The sequence below is a fragment of the Eubalaena glacialis genome, chromosome 16, assembly GCF_028564815.1.
Source record: "Eubalaena glacialis isolate mEubGla1 chromosome 16, mEubGla1.1.hap2.+ XY, whole genome shotgun sequence".
NCBI classification, from domain to species: Eukaryota; Metazoa; Chordata; class Mammalia; order Artiodactyla; family Balaenidae; genus Eubalaena; species Eubalaena glacialis.
In genome coordinates, this window is record NC_083731.1 from 71,420,843 (window position 1) to 71,440,901 (window position 20,059).

At 45.0% G+C, this 20,059-nt stretch overlaps 1 protein-coding gene across 1 annotated transcript; it reads left to right on the forward strand.

Moving 5' to 3' along the window:
• Positions 1-222: 222 nt before the first annotated feature.
• Positions 223-18,640, forward strand: CYSLTR2 (cysteinyl leukotriene receptor 2). Its single transcript, XM_061170737.1, has 2 exons — positions 223-465; positions 15,099-18,640. Exon 2 carries the CDS (start codon positions 15,100-15,102, stop codon positions 16,117-16,119), a length of 1,020 nt encoding a protein of 339 aa, XP_061026720.1. The 5' UTR covers positions 223-465; position 15,099; the 3' UTR covers positions 16,120-18,640.
• The last annotated feature ends 1,419 nt before the right edge of the window (positions 18,641-20,059 follow it).

Sequence of the window (20,059 nt, forward strand, 5' to 3'; positions counted from 1 at the left end):
GGGGATGGAAATTGCTCTAAATAGCTCTGAAATGCTGTACTTATAAGGTGGTGCTGATGTTACTGTTGTGTGGAAACAAAAACATTTAGGAGAACTAAAAGCCACTTAAAACCCCTGAGTCTAGCCCATCACATCCCCTTGATCTGTTGTGAAAGATGCTGATAAAAAGTCATTAGAGGGGCAGGGCTAATGCAGGTTTCTTCCTTTAGATGTAGTCCCTAAGTGGAAATCTTACTCTTCATCTTGAGAAGGAAGCCAGCACCGGCACTCACACCAAAGTTCTATAAAGCACAGATGACTTTCTGACCAGAGTTCCTTATTCTCTTCCTATTGGCTGACACTGTTCATAAAATACAATTTGCTGTTTCACTTTTCTTATAAATGAGCAAGCTGAATTACTTGGAGGAGGAAGACAAAAGAGATAGAGGAGACAGAGCCAACGCAGCTGAAAGAAAGAAAACTCAGGTGAGCATTTTAATCTTTGCTTTGTTAACTCATTTTTAAGGATTATGCTTTGCTTATCGCTTCATAGTAAGAAGAATAATTTTTAAAAAGTAAGTTTATTTTGTTCTACTGTAAACTTTTTTCTACCAGATACATGATATTTTTAAAAATATTGGGAAAGTACAAAGAAGTAGAAGGAAGCAAAAACCACAGCTTCTATTGATATTTTCAGGGTATTTCTTTCCATTCTTTTTTGTGTGTCTGCTTATGATTTTAGTTGATTTTCATAGTTGTGTTCGTACACAATGGATACATTTATATTCCTTTTTTCCATTAGAGCATGCATTTTCCCACATTGCTGTAAAGACCTCCTAATCATAATTTAAAATTGCTACATAGTATTGCATTGAGGAGATTTACTGTACTTTACCCAAGCATTCCCCTATTTGGGGCCATAAAGCATCTTTCCTATTTTTATAGAGTGGGTCATTTGATTCAACCTAACTTGATCAAGAGCACGTTAATGAAGTCTCTTCTTGTTTTGACTTGATGGAGGAGAATATCTGTTTAGCACCTTCTTTGATGAACATAAACATCACAGAGTACTTCACTGTTTACAAAACCCCTTTCCATACAGTAGTTCATTTGATCCACAGAATAGCCTTGAGTGCCGGAGTGTGTAATTCTTATTTTAAAATAAGAAAGTGAGGCCAAGAGAACACAGGATCTTTCCTAGGGTAGAACCAGAGTTGGCCCAATCTGGTTCAGTTCAGGGCACATACATGGCCCTTTCCTTACAGCTTGAGTAATGGTTATTGTAAAAAATTTGTTCAAATTTTGTTATGTCTATATAATTGAATATTATTTTAGCTATTTACATGACATTGATGTTTATTAGTTGGCACAGAAAAATGATCATGATTTAGTGATAAGAAAAAAAGCAAGGTACAAAACTGCATTAAAATATGCACTCATTTTTGTTTAAAAATATGTATATTTGAAGAAAGATGAAAGGAAGCAAAGGCACAAACATTTATATATATGTCTGGTTGGTGGTAAAGCTAGTAATTTAAGTTTATTTCAGCTTGTATTACCTTGTTTCTGTTTGTTTGTTTAACCACATTCACTGCTTGTGTAATAAAAATGTAAAGTAAATTAAATAGAATTGTCCTTGTCTTTCTGGTTGGCTCTTCTCCAGAGGAAATGGTCCCAGCTCCTTTTCTTGGCCATAAGGAAGCCAGTCATTTAATTCTTGATGAGTTTTGTTCATACTTGTCATGAATCTTCCTGTTATTGTTAGCTCGCATCGACTGAAAACTTACCAAGTGTCAGGCACCAAGTTAATCTTTTTACATCTATTTTCCTCAGCAATACTCACTCCCGTCCTCCCTCTGCAGATGAGGGTCTTGAAGTACAGGAATAAGAGGAACCAAGAGGCAGAGCTGAGGGTCGAACCTGGGTCCCATCTAACTTAAAACACATGTTTTCATTCACTATACCATCTTTCCTGCCTATCCACCTGGGGTCATCAAGGGTACCCTCATCACGTAAGCAACACCCATTTGGGAAGAAAGGTGATATATTTTTGCGGTGTACTCATTTCTATGTGTCAGGATCCCCTTGGGCATTCGAGTACCTTGTGTGTGCTCCAGACTCAGGGACTCCTCCTGCTTTTCTAGTTTATCATGCACACCAGACATCTGAGACGTGCTAATCCCCCAAGGCTAAGCCTGGAAGGTGAAAGCCTAACAAGGGATTGTGAAATTACCCAGTGAGCTCTGGTTAACACAGCAGCCAAGCTGGGTAATGCAGAGAAAGGCAAGAATTGGCCTGGGTTGATCAGCTCTGCTGTAGAGGCTTATCAAATCCATAACAGAACCCCCAGCACTATATCTATGCTGTTCTCAGGGAGCTGCCCACTGCCTTCTTTGTGTTGGAATTACTTACGTGTGAGTCTCATTCCTTCTACTGGATGAAGAATGCCTGAGGATGGAGTCCTTGCAGGCAACCCAGTACATGGGCTCCATTAAGAATAAATGGGCAGGTGTAAATAAATTAATTCATCAATGAATGTGAACTTTAGTTAACAGCTTCTGTTTCTCTCTTTTGAACCTATTAACCTCTTTATATTAACTGACCCATGGAGAAAGTAGTACAATCTTGGACAATCTTTAAAGGAAAACTTCTCCTATTGGATGACTTAGTGGCAGTAAGGGCTGACCCCTCTGACAAAGGAAACGGAGGCTGGAGCAGCAAACTGAAACCAAAGAATCCCAAAGTTGGAGGGTCCTCAGGAAGAGCCAGGGCCAGTGCAGAAGCTTTTTACATCTTTACTGTTTCAAGGAGAGGTTTCAAAGAAGGAAGCAGATCTGAGGAAGAACAAGAAGGAAGGGAGGGGAGGGGCGAATGGGCCAAGGGAGGAGCAGAGAAAGGAAGAGAGAGGAAGGAAGGGGTGGGGAGTCTATTTGCTCTGGAAGTTTAAAGATTAATTAAGCTGGGAAAAATGAAAACGGTCCAGTCCCAGGTTATTACTCCTATTGTATATTATAAAAACAAGAATAGTTTTAGCATTAAAAAAAAAAAAAACTATCTCCCATGTAAGTATCCTCCTGTGAGGCTACAGAGAGAGCATTTTACCTCATTTGCCCCCCTGGTACAGGAAACACAATCAGCTACAGAATGCTTGGAGGCATCACAGATTCTTTGACGTAAGTTGGTTTCTTTTCATTTTGAGTCTTACCTCAACAATAACTTTGTTCTCTTACAAATTCTCTTGAGAGGTTTGAAGGCAACTCGCCTGGTTAGTTGTAGCAGAACTTGTTGGCCCGGAGCCAGAAAGACAATTTGCAACCCTCAGAGATATAAAGAGGGTCACCTCCTATGATGCTGGGGTCCCTTTTGTAGTCTTCCTTTTGCCCCCATGCCATTGACCCTATATATTCCTGTCCCCAAATCTTAGATTTGAATTTCAGAGACAGAACGTTTGTGAGGAAAAATGCAGTAACATCATTCCGTTGCGAAAGACCATTGGGAATTTTTTTTTCCCCAGGAGATATCTGGGCAGGCAGCACAGTGAGACATAACATGAGGGGGTGTTGGATCGTAGCTGCATTTGCTCACTCACTGGTCATTTCTTTGTGCATGTTTATGGCCATGAGCTGTGCCAGCGCCTAGGATACAGCAGTGACAAGTAAGGCGTTCTAGCCTTCAGCGAGCAAACATTCTGGTGGGTGGGCATAAGCAGGAGCTAGTGGCTGCCCCGTGGGGTAGTGTGACGACAGAAGGCACTGGATCAGCAGCCGGTCAAGACCCGGAGGGGTCAGAGGAGGCTTTTTCTAGAGGAAGTGATTCCAGAAAAAAACCTGAGGCTGGTAAGAGAGAGCCAGGTGATGAGCTGGAGCTCAGAGCGTGTAGGCAAGACAGAACCTGGTATGTTCGGAGCACTGAAATAAGTTCAACGAGGCTGGAGTGGATTTTACTGAGGAGAGTGGTGGCGAGGTGACAGCCTGTATTGGGGGGCCCTGAGCTGGCCCCTGTGATGGAAGGAGGGGCTGGTGGAAACCTTCGGTAATAAGGGCATGTCTGCCTCAGAGGAGACACTGGGCAGCAGGATGGTCTGGGAGAGTGGGGAGCCGGCAGTGTGCTTTGCCCCTTGCTCTCTCCTTTTTAGGTCACACAAGCCCACTGTCCCCAGGCTACTGGCAGCTGGCTAGGGCTCTTTCCTGGGCAATTCCCCTGGTTTTCAATTTTTTGAGACATAGGAAAACATTTTCTTCTCATCAGTTTCTTACTATCCTTTACGGGCATCCTGCACCTGGCATACTGAAAAGTTCTTAGGCTTTTTTTCCCCTGGCAGCAGTCAGGCTCGCACAGGCTTGCTAATGCATTGAAAGTGTACGATGTGCCAGGCTCGGTGCAGCTGGGGGGCGTGGATTTCAGTGTGCTGACTGCCTGGTCCCCTCAATACACCGAAAGGCTGAGTACTTGCTAATGCCCACACCACCAGTAAGGGCTAGAGCTAGGATTTGGATCCTGTTGGGATTTACTCCCCAAATTTTCCTATGACTTCTTAATGCCTCTGAATCCTTCCAGGAATCCTATGCTGTGTAACTAACTACCTTGGTAAATAATTCCTTTGCTCCAAGAAGTGAATTTAATGATGGGATATGAAATGCCAAGGCGAAAGGCAGAGAGGGAGTTTTCATTTGAGTGAGTGGGCTTTGGGGGAGCCCCTGAGTCATGTCACTTAGTCACTTTGATTGTGGACAGGGAGAGTCCTAATGCTGACACAATCCCTTGGAAATTATTGGAATGAGTAGGGCAATAGCCTCTGAGATAATACTTGCTGATTTTCTGTCTTTGGAATCAGAAGACTTGGAAATCAGAGACTCAGCTGCAGAATGATTCTGTGGCCTTTCTTGGATCAGAAATTGGGTTAATAACAGATACCTCCAATCTTCCTTGATACACTGATGAAGTGCATTAGAAAATGATTTTTAAAATGCTTGGGACTTCCCTGGTGGTCCAGTGGTTAGGACTCTGTGCTCCCAATGCAGGGAGCCCAGGTTCGATCCCTGGTTGGGGAACTAGATCCCGCATGCATGCTGCAACTAAGAGTCCGCATGCCACAGTGATGATCCCACGTGCTGCAACAAAGACCCGCAGCAGCCTAAATAAATAAATAAATAAATAATTTTTTTAAAAGCTCAGGTATTTTTATAAAATTAAATCCACAATCAGCTTTATAGGCTTATATATTCTATTAACATAGAAGAACCGAGAAGTTATGAGAGCCAGAGAGAAGACAGCACGAAGTCAAAATAATGCTTTAAAAAAAAAAAATGAAGCCGTATCTCCAAGGAGCCCAGAGCTCTCCTTACACGTTAAGTTTTCTCTGTGTCGAATTTGTGGTTGTTTGGTTATTGTGGAGCCTGAGTGTTAGTGGTTCGGATGAACATGGAAGAAATGCTAGCTGTGGGAGAATATTAGAGAATGAAATAAGGCAATTCAACAAGGATGGAGGTGGGAAGAAGGATGTCGAGATACTGCCACACGTGTCGCTCTCAGAGGCAGAGAGGCCCCTCATGGGCTTGGATGCCAACCTTCTGCTAGGGTTCAGGCCCTGCCTTATCCCTGGGATAAGTTGTTCTCTGGGAGAACAACAAACAATGAAATTGTGAAAAGACTCCAGTTTTAAGGTGTAGTTATCCCCGAAAGTGTCCATAACCCACAGGAACCTTTTTGCACAGGGAAATTCTCAAGAATGGAATTTCAGAAGAGAACATGCAAACTGACCAATCAAGTGAATAGAGGGGAAAAGCTTGTCAGCAAAAGAGAGAAAAAAGGCAGCTGTTGCTAAACCGTCAGCAAGACGCTGCTACTTAAAAGATCTGATATTTTGACTGTACCAACACTCTCCAGATTATCAGTTTTCACCCACGCTGACCTTTGTCCTGATGGCAGCTCTGGCAATACACTTCTTCTTTTTTTTTTTTTTTTTTTTTTTTAATACACTTCTTCTTGAGGTGCTTCTTCCTCCATCTGCCCATGTGCATTTGGGGTGGTGGATGTCATTTTACCACACACTCTGTGGTCTGAGCAAAGTTCTCCTTTTAGTGGGAGAAGGCCACAGCTACTGTGCACTGCATGTCCAGCCTCACCCCAAACGGGGCCTGACAGGCAATATTTCAAGAGGGCCCAGCAGCCTGAGGCAGAGTCCAGGCAAGGAAGGCTTTGGTGGGTTCTCAGGCATCAGGGAAAGTGCTAGAAGGAGAGAGAGGCAGGTGCCAGCTCAAGGGCACATGTAGATCGGCAGCAGGTAGAAATCGCTAAGAAGTTGACAACCCAATGACTGTGATTTCAAGAAAAGATTCTAATTAGGAAACTTAATACCATAGAGTGTGTCTGGTCTTTAGAAATAAAATAGAAAACCAAGATAATGAAATTCAGAAGTTATTTGGGAGGGTTCTGAACTTCATCTGAACTTTCTAGAATTTAGTCAGGAAGCAGGGCTGAAAGACTGATTAATCACCAGTATCCCTCTTCCTATTGGCCCAATCCTGGTGGGTTCCTGAGCAATCTGGGGAGAAATGGTGAAGGGGGGCTGGACAGTTTCCTTGTGAAAGAAGCCAGTGAGAGGAGGCGATTACAAGCGGGAAACTGCTCAGAGCGCTCGGTCCCCCAAGGGATCCTCTGCCTGGTGGGACTGTTCCCACCCTTGCTGCCGGGACTCATTCAGCTCTTCCCCTTGATGGAAAACAGAGCGGGTCCAAAGACTGCTCCTCAGGGCTTCAAGCTCTCCAGGAACCCCCCGAAATCTTAGGAAGAACACACTGACTTTTCTGTCTGCTGAGCTCTGGGGCAAGTCTGGCACAGTTTGGTTGGGATCTGGGACGAGAGGTTGGGCCCTACGAGCTTTGCAACTTCCAAATGTGGACTCCTAGCCAGAGGACAGATATGAGACAATGAAACTCTACTTAGGCCATAGGCCCTGGAGGGGTAACTTCATGGTCATCTGGGAGAATTATCAGGATAGCAGGGAGAATTATCAGGCCCAGGACCCTGGCTGAGGAGTCCCTCTGGGGCCCAGAGCTGTTAAAGAGATCTTTGCCGCACAGAGAAAATAAATTGGAGAATTTGCTCCTGGGGGACTTCCAAAGTCATAAGTGCTATTTAACACCTACTGGTTTACAGCAGATCTGCAAGCACCTCTTTCAACGATGGGCTGACTTCACAGCCATGAGGTGTGGGGAAGTAAATGGCATTCAGAAGGCAAAGGAGCATTAGGCTGGTGGTGTGAGACGTGACTTGCACTTTGAGGCACTTTGGGAGAGACAGGGTGGAGGATGGGAGTAGCAGAATGCTCCGAGGTGCTGACTCCATGGAAACAGGGCCCCATGTTGTTCACTCCCCTGTTCCCTATTTATTCCGGAAGCCGGGAGACCAGCTCAGTTCCTCATTCAAAAGAGGTTGTAATCTCAGATCTTTTCATTTGTATTTCTGTTTTGGTCTCCAAGCATTTAATTCACTTTATCCCTCGAAAAAATTCTAAAAGTGCAAGACTGTTCCTGGGAGGCTAAAGAAGTCTCTAAAGCTTTACGTTTCCACCAGCACATTTGGAGCCTGTTACAACTGAGGGCTGAGCCAGCAGTGTTGGATTTCAAAAACGAGGCCCTCACTGATACGTCTCTGTTTTGTGGGGCATATTAGTTTTGCACTCCAGGGCCTCTGGGATTTTGAGGTTGTAGAATCTTCCAATCCAGAGGGTCGAATCCTCTCTGCACAGCTTCAGGGAGCCAAGTCTGTGAGCCTTTGCAATAATAACAGCTAATGATGCTGAAAGCTCAGCCCCTGTGCACTGGTGCTGCATCAAATCTCGGAGACAGAGTTTTGGGTGAAGTAGAAAAGAATAGCTGTATTGCTTTGCCAGGCAGTGGGGGACACAGTGGACTCCTGCCATTGAAACTGTGTGTCCCAAGCCAGGAGGATTTGATGAGTTTTAGAGCAAACGATTCAAGGATGGGGCTGCTGAACAAGATTAGCGTGTGTGCAGCACCTACACTCCTAATCTGGTCTCAGGTGATCTTCTTCTTTTTTTTTTTGGCCATACTATGCGGCAGGTGGGATCTTAGATCCCCCGACCAGGGATCAAACCGTGCCCCCTGCATTGGGAGCACGGAGTCTTAACCACTGGACTGCCAGGCAAGTCCCTCAGGTAATCTTCTCAGTGAGCTTCTCTGGTTTCTTTAATCTGGCCTCAGGTGGTCTTCTCTGGTATGAAGAATGCTGACATCTTCCATTTGTTGGGTTTTAATTCTATGAAGAGCTTAAAGACATTGTTATGTGTATCCCTTGAGGCAGAACCAGGACACTGTCCCAAGGCTGCACTATTGTTTCTTGGCTGCCCCTCCCTTGTCTTTGCATCCCTTACCTTCCCGGATTAGCAACTGTTTGAATCTGCCCTTTGGAACTCAGGGAAGGTCGTGGAGGTTGGAGTCTGTTCCCTACAAGAAAAGGGGGACAGAAAGGCTTCCGTGCCCAGGAGCCCCTGCTCGGTTTCACTAACATATGCTGCTTTCTCCTTTGGTCCAGGTTCTGACCTCAGTGCCACTCACAGGTTTTCTTGCTTAATCCTCACAACAACTCAGAGAAGTAAGGACTATTGTCTGCATTATCTCCATTTTACTGATAAGGAACTGAGGCAGGGAGATAAAGGCAGCTGTCCAAGGTCACAGAGAGCTGGTGAGTGAAAGAACCAGGATTCAACCCAGAGTTTGTGTTCTTACCTGCTGCTCTACTACTGCTTCCCTGCAGCAGAGAGGAACCCTTGTCATTCCTTACACTATTTTTATCATTAAATCATCTCTCAGCCTTTGCTTTTATATTTTTACAAATGTTCTGAGATCCTTTTCGCCTCTTTAATCATATGCCTAAGCCCACACTTTGAGATTTAATCATAGTAGTAAACGTCATTGTGTGCTCACCCTGTGCAAAATACTTCACGTTCCTTATGCCGTTTACAGATAAGGAAACGGAGACTCTGAGAAGATAAGTTATTTGTGCAAGATTCCCAAGCTTGAAAGTGGCAGATTTGGCTCTATGACCTTACACCAACATTTCTATGAACTTCAAAAAGAATGTTCTATTTGCCATTGCACAATATGCAGTAGCTCTGGCAGCTAAAATCCAAGTTATGCTCTAAAGTTATTAGGGAAGATAAAGAGCATTATTGTGGAGAGAGCTGTGATTTGCAGGTTGGGTTATTAAAACAGAAGCTTCCCACTGTAGAGAACTTCAAACCCACAAGGACATGGCGGTTGGACGTAGACGTAAGTGAGGAGGAGAAGAAGACTAACGGGGCTGTGAATTCACCTGGACCATCAGATTCTGTAATCTGTGTCTAACACATACACTTTATGAGCCTGCTATGTGCTATGGTAACTCTCATTTGTCTAGTGATTAAGAGTTTACCAAGTTCCCTCAAATATGTGTGTGGCATAATAAGGTATGCAAAATCAGTAGAGGACTGTCCCTTCCTCTTGCAAGTCTCATAATCTGGAGAGGCCAGTGTAATGTCTGCCTAAGATGTATCTATCAAAGCACATGAAGAATTAATTTCAGGCTGCTGTAGTTTATTTACAAGTGCTGCAGGAGTGATAAAAAAAGAGAGAGACCCGTGAGAAGTGTCAGTTGGGTAAGGTGACATGCAGGTGATACAGGTGTTGAAGAAGAGGATTTGGCTTGACTAGAGTTGGGCACCCTGCAGATCGGGGAGAAGGGGGATAGAGAAGAGGGGAAAGGCAGAGGTAAAAGAGAGCAGAGTGAACGGCACAGGTACGTGCCCGAAGAAGTGCAAATCCAGGTTTCCGCTGCCTGGCGTTGAGGAGCAGCAAAATAATAGCGATAATGCCAGCTTTACGGTTTTCAAAGTGCTTTTACATCCATTACTGCATTTGCTCCTCTCAGAGCTCTTTCCTGATATGGAGTCCAGCGGCAACATTACCCTCATTTTACAGACACACTTCCTCAAATAAGCTAAGTGATGTGTTAGCCAAGGCCCTGTGTACCTAGAAACTGGCAGACCAGGACCCAGACTTCTGTGCTTTTCCCACCATCTGTCACTTTGTGGCAGGCTCCACTAGCTGAATCTCGTTTATGAAAATACAGGTATTGCTGGGACAAGGGGTGCAAAGTCTTAGAGCTAGAAAGTGGGACGGTTGGGAGTCAAATCACATCTACTGGACTTCAGATTCGGTGTACATTCTACTCTAGCCCTGTTCAGGTGTCTGATGTGGAAAAGATAGGACAAGAAATGAACAGAAGAAGACATTGCAGTCATTTGTAGGAGATGGGCTGAGAGTAAGAAGGTGTCTCAAGAGAAAAGAATGCATCTTCCCTCCCTGACTTCCTCCAAAAACAAACCCTTCACAGAAGCTGAGCTGAGATGTTCTCTCTCTCCTCTGAGAAAGTGGTCACTTTCTCAATCCCTGCTCCTTTATTAGCTTCCTGGCCTTGGAGTCCCACCCCACCACCTCTGAACACTGATAAGCTTATTGCTAAATCTCCTGACACTTGACACGTTTCATCCCCACTGACCACTCCCCCCTCCTTGAAGTTGCATTCTTTTTTTTTTTTTAAACCTGGGCCCTCAGCGGTGAAAGCGTGGAGCCCTAACCACTGGACCACTAGGGAATTCCCAGAAGTTGCCTTCTCGATTCGTGTCTTAACATTCGGCCACTCTTTCTCAATCGTCTTTCCAGGCTCCTGTTTCTCTGCCTGTCCCTTAATTGTTGATGTTCCCCGAGGTTCTGTTTTTGATCCTCTTTCCTTCTCTGCTCTTAAACCCCTGCAGGAGCTCCTCCACTCTTCTGGCTCCAGGTACCAAGTGCTGATGACCCCTAAATTCATCAGGCTCTGGACTGCAATGGGACAGTTCTTGCGTGTGTTTTGTCGACTTTAAAAAAAAAAAAAAAGTACAATGTAAGAGTTGCAAGTTAAGTTTTAGTTGGGGCAAAATGAGGACTGCAGCCCGGGAGACAGCATTTCAGATAGCTCTGAGAAACTGCTCCAAAGAGGTGGCGGGGTGGGGGGGGGAGGGGGGAAGAGGTCAATATATATGTGATTTTGGTGAAGGGGGAATACATGCAATCAAGCACATATTTTTGCAGAAGTTCTCATCAGGGTTACTGCTAGTCACGAGGAGCAGACGTCACCATGAAGGAATTTAGTGCTTTTCTGGATATGAGAAGATGCAAGAATTGGGCTCATCAAATCAGCTCCTGAAAATATCTAACTATCTGAAGACCTGTTCTGCCAATTTTTCTCAGAGCACCGAGTGCCTCATTCCTGATCTCCACCCTGAATTCCTTTCAGGGGGTGTTGAAGGTCAGCAGCTGCAATGACACCTGATTTAATCCTTGTAGAGGTAGATGGCAAGTGCCAATTTGTAGCTGACAGTTTCATAAATGCTTCAAATTCAAAATGCCCCAACTTGAACTCATTTTACCACCCCAAACAGCAATTTCCTCTTATTCCTCTTCTGTTCTTTTTTTTTTTTTTTTTTTTTTTGTAAGTTAATGGAAGGGTTGAGATTGGGGCTCAGGACTTTTTTTTTTTATTTATTTATGGCTGTGTTGGGTCTTCGTTTCTGTGCGAGGGCTTTCTCTAGTTGCGGCAAGCGGGGGCCACTCTTCATCGCGGTGCGCGGGCCTCTCATTATCGCGGCCTCTCTTGTTGCGGAGCACAGGCTCCAGACGCGCAGGCTCAGTAATTGTGGCTCACGGGCCTAGTTGCTCCGCGGCATGTGGGATCTTCCCAGACCAGGGCTCAAACCCATGTCCCCTGCATTGGCAGGCAGATTCTCAACCACTGCGCCACCAGGGAAGCCCCTCTTCTGTTCTTTTTATCAATGTAATGTACCATTCTCCCCCCAAAATACATGAGAGGGTCCTTGACCATCCCCACCTCCAACTGCCCCTGACCTTCCATAATTAGTCCATCCCCAACTCCAGTCAACCCTCATTCCTTTCTACTCTCAATCTCATCCAGATATGTTCACCCTCTCTTTCCTGGACAATCACAAGAGCATCCGCACGTGTCTCTCAGGACCCAGGCTTGCCTTCTTCCAAAAAGTCCTCCATCCCTGCCAGAATCACACCTTTAAAATGCAGATCTGCTCCCCACAATTCAAGGGCTCTCATTGCCCTCAAGATAAAACCCAAGATCAAACTCCCCAGCGTGGATGTAAGTCATTCTCAAACTACCCTCCGCCTACCTCGTCCTTCCTTTCATGCCTCACCTGACTATCATATTTGCAGTTCCTCAAACTGTGTCACTGCGTCTTAGGGCCTCAGTCTTTGGGCTCTGCTGCCAGGTCACAGGCTTGTACCTGAGAACCGAAGGTAAGCACACCTGTGGACTTACAGTCTTAGTCAGTGCTGGTGATGGGGGCAGGATGTGTGACAAGGTCTGTCCTGGCAAGGCATCACAATATTTTTTTTTCTAAGTGTAAATAAAAATAACTTCTGTGAGGTTTTGAACAGTTGCAGCTTTGCAGTGACCATGAAAACATCCTAATCATCCACATAAGCTCTTCATCCTCATTAGACTTTGGTCATGCAGCATGTTTAGTTTTCTTCGTAACTGCAATCTGGAATCTCCACCTGCTGCTGCTTTGCATTGTTTCTTCTTTGTTGTTTTATTATCAGTAAAGCTGCAGGAGACAAAGCCTCAATTCTTTCTTTGTTCCAAGACCGCTTTCAGTCCAGGAAGCTGTGCTCTCCCTCTAAGGCGGTGCAAATTACGCTGTCAATTTATTTCCTAATTTTCCTTGAATTTACCTCTTCATAGATTTCTCAGCTTCCTGTCACATACTTAATTGGTCTGGCTGATTTTTACAGACACTTCTAACAGGCCATTTCTTTTTCTTTTTTCTTTTTTTTTTTTAGCAGTCTAGTGAAAGTTTGCAGTGTGGTGTAGTCAAGTGTATTTTTTATGGGCGGAAAAGAACAACCAAAGTGTTTCAAAGATTTCTCAAGAGAAAGTGGCCAGCTTAATGGAGTTTTGGATCTGAGCTGGCCCTGCTTTTAGCCTGTGGCTGTTAGTTAAATGAGGCTTCTAGGAAGGGTGTTTGTGTATTTTCTTTCTTTAGCTTTCCAAGGATTAAGATGCTCTTGGAATCAAAGTCCCAGCTTCTGTAATTATCCTCTTCCTACAAGTGGGGCTGTTTGACAGCCTTGGACCACTCCCACTCCCGTCCCCCTCCAGCCCCTCCAGGGCCCAGAACCAATCCCAATCTGAGGCAGAGGAATTGAAGTAACTCTGGGACTCAGTGTTACCCTTGGGGAAGGTCTGATCCTGATCTGGTGCCTCGATTCTAAAATTGGGCATCTCTCTTTTTCCCGAGATTTGGTCCCCACCTCAACAGGGGAAAAGGGCCTCTGTCTTGGCATCCCTGGCCTGAGGCTCTGTGCCGAAAGTATTGTCCAGCACTGAGGTTCTCCAGGACTCAGGGCCTGCCTGCAATGGCCAACCCTCCTCTCAGATCCAAAGTCCTCTTCTTCAATCATGACCTGGAAGTACAAGGGCCTTGCTGCTTGCAGACTGACCTTCCCTCATGAGTTCTGCCTTCCTCCCCAATTGCTCAAGAAGTCCCTGTTGCTAGGGTCTGTTGTTGGTCCCCCCATATCCCTCAATTCCCTTGTGGAGCAACTGTTACCATCTTTTTTATGCTCTCTTGTCTGTGCTCATACCTGCTGGATCCCATTCTCTGCCTATGATAAGGGACTTTCCCCAGCATCTGTAGCTGTCCTTGCACGCTTGCCACCCCCAGTGAAGGAGGAGTGCAGGGCGGGGTCCCAGGTTGCCCTTCTCATTGCAATTTACAGTCCCTGTTGGTCTTGAGATGGGAGAAGTGGTTTTAAGGTCTTCATGGTCGAAAAGTTTAAGGACTTGATTGCTTTCAAGTCTATTTCTACTTTTTCAGATCCTTTCCTGATATAAGCTTTTCCTAAGATTATATCTGAATCCTGGCTCCAAAGTCAGGGCCGTGTGGACAAGAATGTCCTTTTCAAAATCAGTAACAGGGACTTCCCTGCTGGCACAGTGGTTAAGAATCCGCCTGCCAATGCAGGGGACACGGGTTCGAGCCCTGGTCCGGGAAGATCCCACATGCTGCGGAGCAACTAAGCCCATGTGCCACAACTACTGAGCCTGCGCTCTAGAGCCCGTGAACCACAACTACTGAGCCCATGTGCCACAGCTACTGAGCCTGTGCTCTAGAGCCTGTGCTCCGCAACAAGAGAAGCCACCGCAATGAGAAGCCTGTGCACCACAACGAAGAGTAGCCCCTGCTCGCCACAGCTAGAGAAAGCCCTTGCACAGCAACCAAGACCCAACGCAGCCAAAAATAAATAAATAAAATAAATAAATTTTTAAAAAAATTACAGAAAGTGGGAAGGGAAGGTTGATCCAAGTGAAAAGCATCTGGGTTTGCTAACTGGTGCTTATAGAGGTTAGGCTCTAACCTCTTTCCACAGAGGCTGGAGGCAGAGGCCCTGTGTCCAGGTGTGGGCTGGAACAAACAGAAAATTCTTTCAGCAGCCTTGAGTTTTCTCAGGCTATGTAAGAAGGGGAGGGTATGGTCATCCTAGAGGTGCAGACTTGAGCTGTTAAAAACCATATTAGCACTTTTATGTTAGCTGTTATTCAAGTCTGTGTAGGCCAAGGTTGACACCTGGTTGAGAAGAGGACTCAGAAGACCTTGGCTAGAGTTTGATCAAGGAGAGAATCTTTGTCAGCTTCTAGAGCAGAAGCTGTGTAATTGATGACTTTCTCCAGGGTCAGAGACAAGCTTTGGATGATACTCATTTGGGCACTGGGCAAAAGTCCCCCCAGTTTGAGGATTCGGCTTCAACCAAATAAATTAATGTTTATTCTGCATTCCAGAAATTTATCATGAAATGTAATGAAGCATGTAGTAAAGACATATAGTAAAAGTATAAGCATACAGTAAAAGTGTAAGCATATAGTAAAATATAGGCAGTATTTTTTGACTCATGTTTCAAAGAAAAGTTAGTATTTCTCTCTGTTTCATTAAAACCTGGAAAAAATGTAAGCAGGAAGTAACTTTTTGTATCTGTTTCTTTTTAATTCAGCATGGAGAGAAAACCTGTGTCCTTACCTCCGTCCATCTCCATATCAGAAATGGAACCCAACGGCAGCTTCAGCAATCACAGTAGCAGCAGGAACTGTACAATTGAAACCTTCAAGAGAGAATTTTACCCCATCGTGTACCTGCTAATATTTATCTGGGGAGCCTTGGGAAATGGCTTTTCCATATATGTTTTCCTGCAACCTTATAAGAAGTCCACATCTGTGAATGTTTTCATGCTAAATCTGGCCATTTCCGATCTCTTGTTCATAACCACGCTGCCCTTCAGGGTTGACTATTATCTCAGAGGCTCCAATTGGATATTTGGGGACCTAACCTGCAGAATTATGTCGTTTTCTATGTATGTCAACATGTACAGCAGCATCTATTTCCTGACTGTGTTGAGCGTTGTGCGTTTCCTGGCAACTGTTCACCCCTTCCGGCTCCTTCATGCCACCAGCGTCAAGAATGCCTGGATTCTATGCGGGGTCATATGGATCTTTATCATGGCTTCCTCAACAGTGCTTCTGAAAAATGGCTCTGAGCTGAAGGGCAATGTCACATTGTGCTTGGAGCTGAATCCTAATAAAGTTATTAAACTGAAGACCATGAACCACGTTGCCTTGGTGCTGGGCTTTCTGCTGCCATTCTGCACGCTCAGCATGTGTTACCTGCTGATCATTCGAGCTTTGTTAAAGGCAGAGGTCCCGGAATCAGGGCTGCGTCTTTCTCACAGGAAGGCGCTAACCACCATCATCATTGCCTTGATCATCTTCCTCCTGTGTTTCCTGCCCTATCATATACTGAGAACCCTCCACATAGTCGAGTGGAGAGTGGATAAATGCAAAGAGAATCTACATAAAGCTGTGGCCATCACACTGGCTTTGGCAGCGGCCAACAGCTGCTTCAACCCTTTGCTCTATTACTTTGCTGGCGAGAATTTTAAGGACAGACTAAAGTCTGCACTCAGGAAATGTCATTCACAGCAAACAAAGTGCAGCTTTCCTGTGTGTGTGTGTGGTTAAAAAAGGAAACAAGAGTGTAAGGGGTTATTAGGTGACGCTGTTCCTATATCCTTGTGTCCACCTTCATTCACACGTAGTCTCCAAATGACTGTGTATTTATACCATTTGCAACAAAGGTCGATTCCCAAGATTTAATTGACCATGACTTTTGTTAATAAGACCTACTTCAAAATTTTCATTAGGTGTATCTTCAGTGTTTGAGTCTAAATAGAGAGTATAGCAGGAAAAACCCCTGTTAGAGTCTTGCAACTTGAAATGTCAGACTGGGAAAAAGTGCTGAGCACGGTGACTGCTGCTTCTCATCAGATCCTATCCTGTACCAGATCTCTGGCCCACTAGGCATTCTAAATTCTTAATTTTAAGACCACCCCAACATTCCTAGCTCCAGCTCCTCTTCCCTCTTCAATCCCCTGAGACATAGCCAATTAACAAAGCTACTGGGGGCCCCAGAGCAGATAAGAAAAGCATCCTTAGAATTCAGGGGAAAGACTTAGACTGTGAAGAGGAAGGCTGTCCTGTAACAAAGCAGAGTCAAGGTCCCCGACAAGAACAGTGGGACAAAAACAGGGAGAAGAGAGAAAGGGGAAAAAAGAATTTCATTTTGCACTAGGAGAAGGTCTCTAGCACACTGAAGGCAAAGGGCATGCCTCTCTCTTGTCAGGGGGTGAGGAAAACAGGAAGAGTAGGAGGAAGACCTGGGGCATTGCCCTAGCAGGTGGAGGGATTATGTGTGGAATAGGAGAGAAGGGGATCCATTTTACTCTTGAGATTTGGGTTCGGGCTGTTCACTGCAGTTCCCATCCTTCAGGTTAATCCATTTGGATGGGAGCCAGAACAGAGGAGGTGGTGCTAAGGGTTTGGTTGGGCACTCACAGAGAAGGTGGGGTGGAAGGTAAGTTGCAAAGATTGTGGTACCCCTGAAATTCTATTAACATTTTGGCAGAACATGAGTAGGGTGGCTTTCTTTTGAGAGAGTGTAGCAAAGGACTGGATTGTGGGAGGGAGGTCCTTTCTGTCCAGTGAAACAAGGCTAAGGAGACTACCTACTGCTACCACCATGACCACTGTACTGCCAACAATTGAGTACCCTCTCTGTGCTGGGCAGACTGCCCAAGGCACTTCCCATCCATTAATTCCATTTAACCCTCACACCAAAGCCCTTCATCTTCATTTTACAGATGAAATCAAGGAACTTGTTCAAGTTCACACAACTTCGTTAAGAGTTTTAAAAACCTCTGTGCAGAGAGGTTGGCTGGGTGCTTTCCCTTCCATTCCCCTTGCAAATCTCCATAAGGATTAGTTGAAAGTCTGAGTAAGAGTTCTCTTCCCCCATCAGGTACCTACCCCTTCTCACTCTCATGAGAAGACTGAAGGCTGAGGTTTTCTCTTTGGAGTTGTTGACCCCAAGATAGAGTGGAGAGTGGGAGGGTGGTGTTCTGAAGCTAGCAAGAGACAGAAGGAAAGTCTTCATAGAGAACAAGAGCCCCAGAGCCATTCCCTCACTCAGCTGCAAGAATGCTGACAGACTCATACCTTGTCAAGACAGAAGCCTGGAGGCTCCTCCTATGGGGAAACTGCCTGACTCAAGGAAAAAGACCAACAGACACAGACTTTTGGGTATTCCCCCAACACAAAAGCTGGTGCCGGCCCTATTACTTACCCAACAGGAAGCCCACACTGCAACTAATCCCTTCTACTCATAGAGAGCATCTAATCAACCTGTTAGAGCCTCACTCTTATTATGAGCAGTCAATGATGACCACACATCAGAGGAAAGGGCCTGAACATGAGAAACCAACAATGAATGAGAGGGTAGATAGAGACATTTTCAGTATGAAAGATCTCAACGTTTTTATCACCCTCACACTTTGTATTAGAAACCTACTGGAGAATTTGCTTCTCTAAAATAAGAGATTAACCAGGATAAAGGAAAACATGACATCTAGCAAACAAGGAGTAAGATGAAGAAAATTCCCAGCACGTTTGTGCATGGCAGAAAAACAAGAAACTAATTGATCTGCACACGTTGAAGGGATTTATATTTTTCTTGGATAGCGTGGGATGAACTAGTAACAATACATAGGAAAATAAGCAAATGAAAAGACCATGCAATTATTAAATGCTAGGGAAAAAGAAACTGTTGTTTAAGAAAGGAAATATAACCATAGTACACTACATGGCTCAGCTGTGAACAATATTTACATAGAGAATGTAAATAGCAAAATACGGTGATATAACTTTTTTCAGGAAATGAGGGGGAGAGGATGTGTATGACGGGGGAGGGGTATAATAAATCTATGTTCCTATATTTTATCACAGAAAATTCGTCATAACTAAAGCTAAAAAATGACAAATATCTGTATAAAAATGTTATTTAACAATAGAGGATAAAGCCCAGAAGAAACAGTGAGAAAGATTGACAGGGATTGCCTTTGGAGAGAAGTTGGGTGTGGGAGGATAAGGTGGGGATTTCTTTTTTCCTCTTAATAAGTATTTAACTGTCTAACTTGTGAATATGTATTGCTGAAATAAAATAAAAATTAAGTTGAAAATTAATTTTAAAATTCAAATTAATTCTGCCTTAACAAAAAAAAAAGACGAGGAAGAAAAGAAAGGTGACCGGAAATGGAAATTGTGCACTGAGAGAAGAAAGGAAAGCAGAAAAGGACTACATTTGGATGTGGGCCCCTGAGGGAAGCCTACCCAGCCCCGCCGTGGAAAGGGAGCTCCCTTTTGGGGTGGGGGAGTCACTTTCTGGGGTGAGGGTTGATTTGGTATGTCAGGATTTTTTAGCTGTAAGTAACAGAATACCCAACTCCAAGGGGCTTAAACAACCACTATACTGCATAACTGAACCATACAAAGGGAAGTTGGACTTCAGGCCCTATTCAACCAGGATTTCTTTGAGCCTTTCTCTCCAAGTGTCGGCTTGGTCCCATGGCTGAATCACCTCATGGAAACAAGCTGATTGCAAGCAGCCTGAGGCTACATGTTTCCTTACTTGTATCCAGGAGAAGAAACAGGGTATCTCCCGCCCAAGTCATCTAACAAAAGTCACAGGGTTCCTTTTGATCAGACCTACTCAGATTACATACCAGCTCCCAATAAACCAAGGAAGAAGAGATTACTCTGCCTGAATGAGGATGATCAGAGTCTCCACCTAAACTGGGAGTTGTGGGGAGAAGATCAAAATGGTGGGGAGGAAGATGCAAAACTCACTTCCCCCCACAAACACATCAAAAATACATCTACATGTGAAACAATTCTTGTTGAAAACCAAGTGGAGTGGCAGGAAGACTCCTGCACGACCAAGGCTGTAAGAAAGATCTGCATGGAATCAGGTAGGAAGGGAAGAGAAGCTATCGGGTCAGGACCTGTGCTCCTGGGAAGGGACTCAGCAGAGAAGGGAGATTACATGGGTGGAGACCCTCCCTGGGGAGTGAGCAGTTAGAGCCACACACCGGGCACCCTTACCTGGGGTTTGACACCAGGAAGACGAGTCCCCTTGGCTGGTTGGAGGGCCAGTGGGACTAAAAGGAGGGCTATGGGAAGCCTGACTCCACTCGTGAGGAGCGTGGACACAGTTACTTACTTCCAAAACAAGGTGGAGAGGGTGGCCGGTTTTCCGCGACCGCCCCAGCACGTGTCCCAGCCTGAACCAAGCAACTGCTCCAGCCCCGCTTGCTTCAAGATGCAGCTCCACTTTGGGGCAAGGGCTGCTGCGGCCAAGGAGACAGCTCAGCTATGAGACGCAAAAGCAGCTCAAACCCAAAATGGCGTCTGAGCAAGGCTGGGGCAATCATTACTGGTGCATATACAGGCAGCATATCAGAAGCAGTCCTGATCTCTGTCTGGGTCCAGACCACCACAATCCATGCCCTGACCCGTGCAAAGCACCCACACCGATCCCACCTGGCCTGCAGTACAGCTCCACACCAGG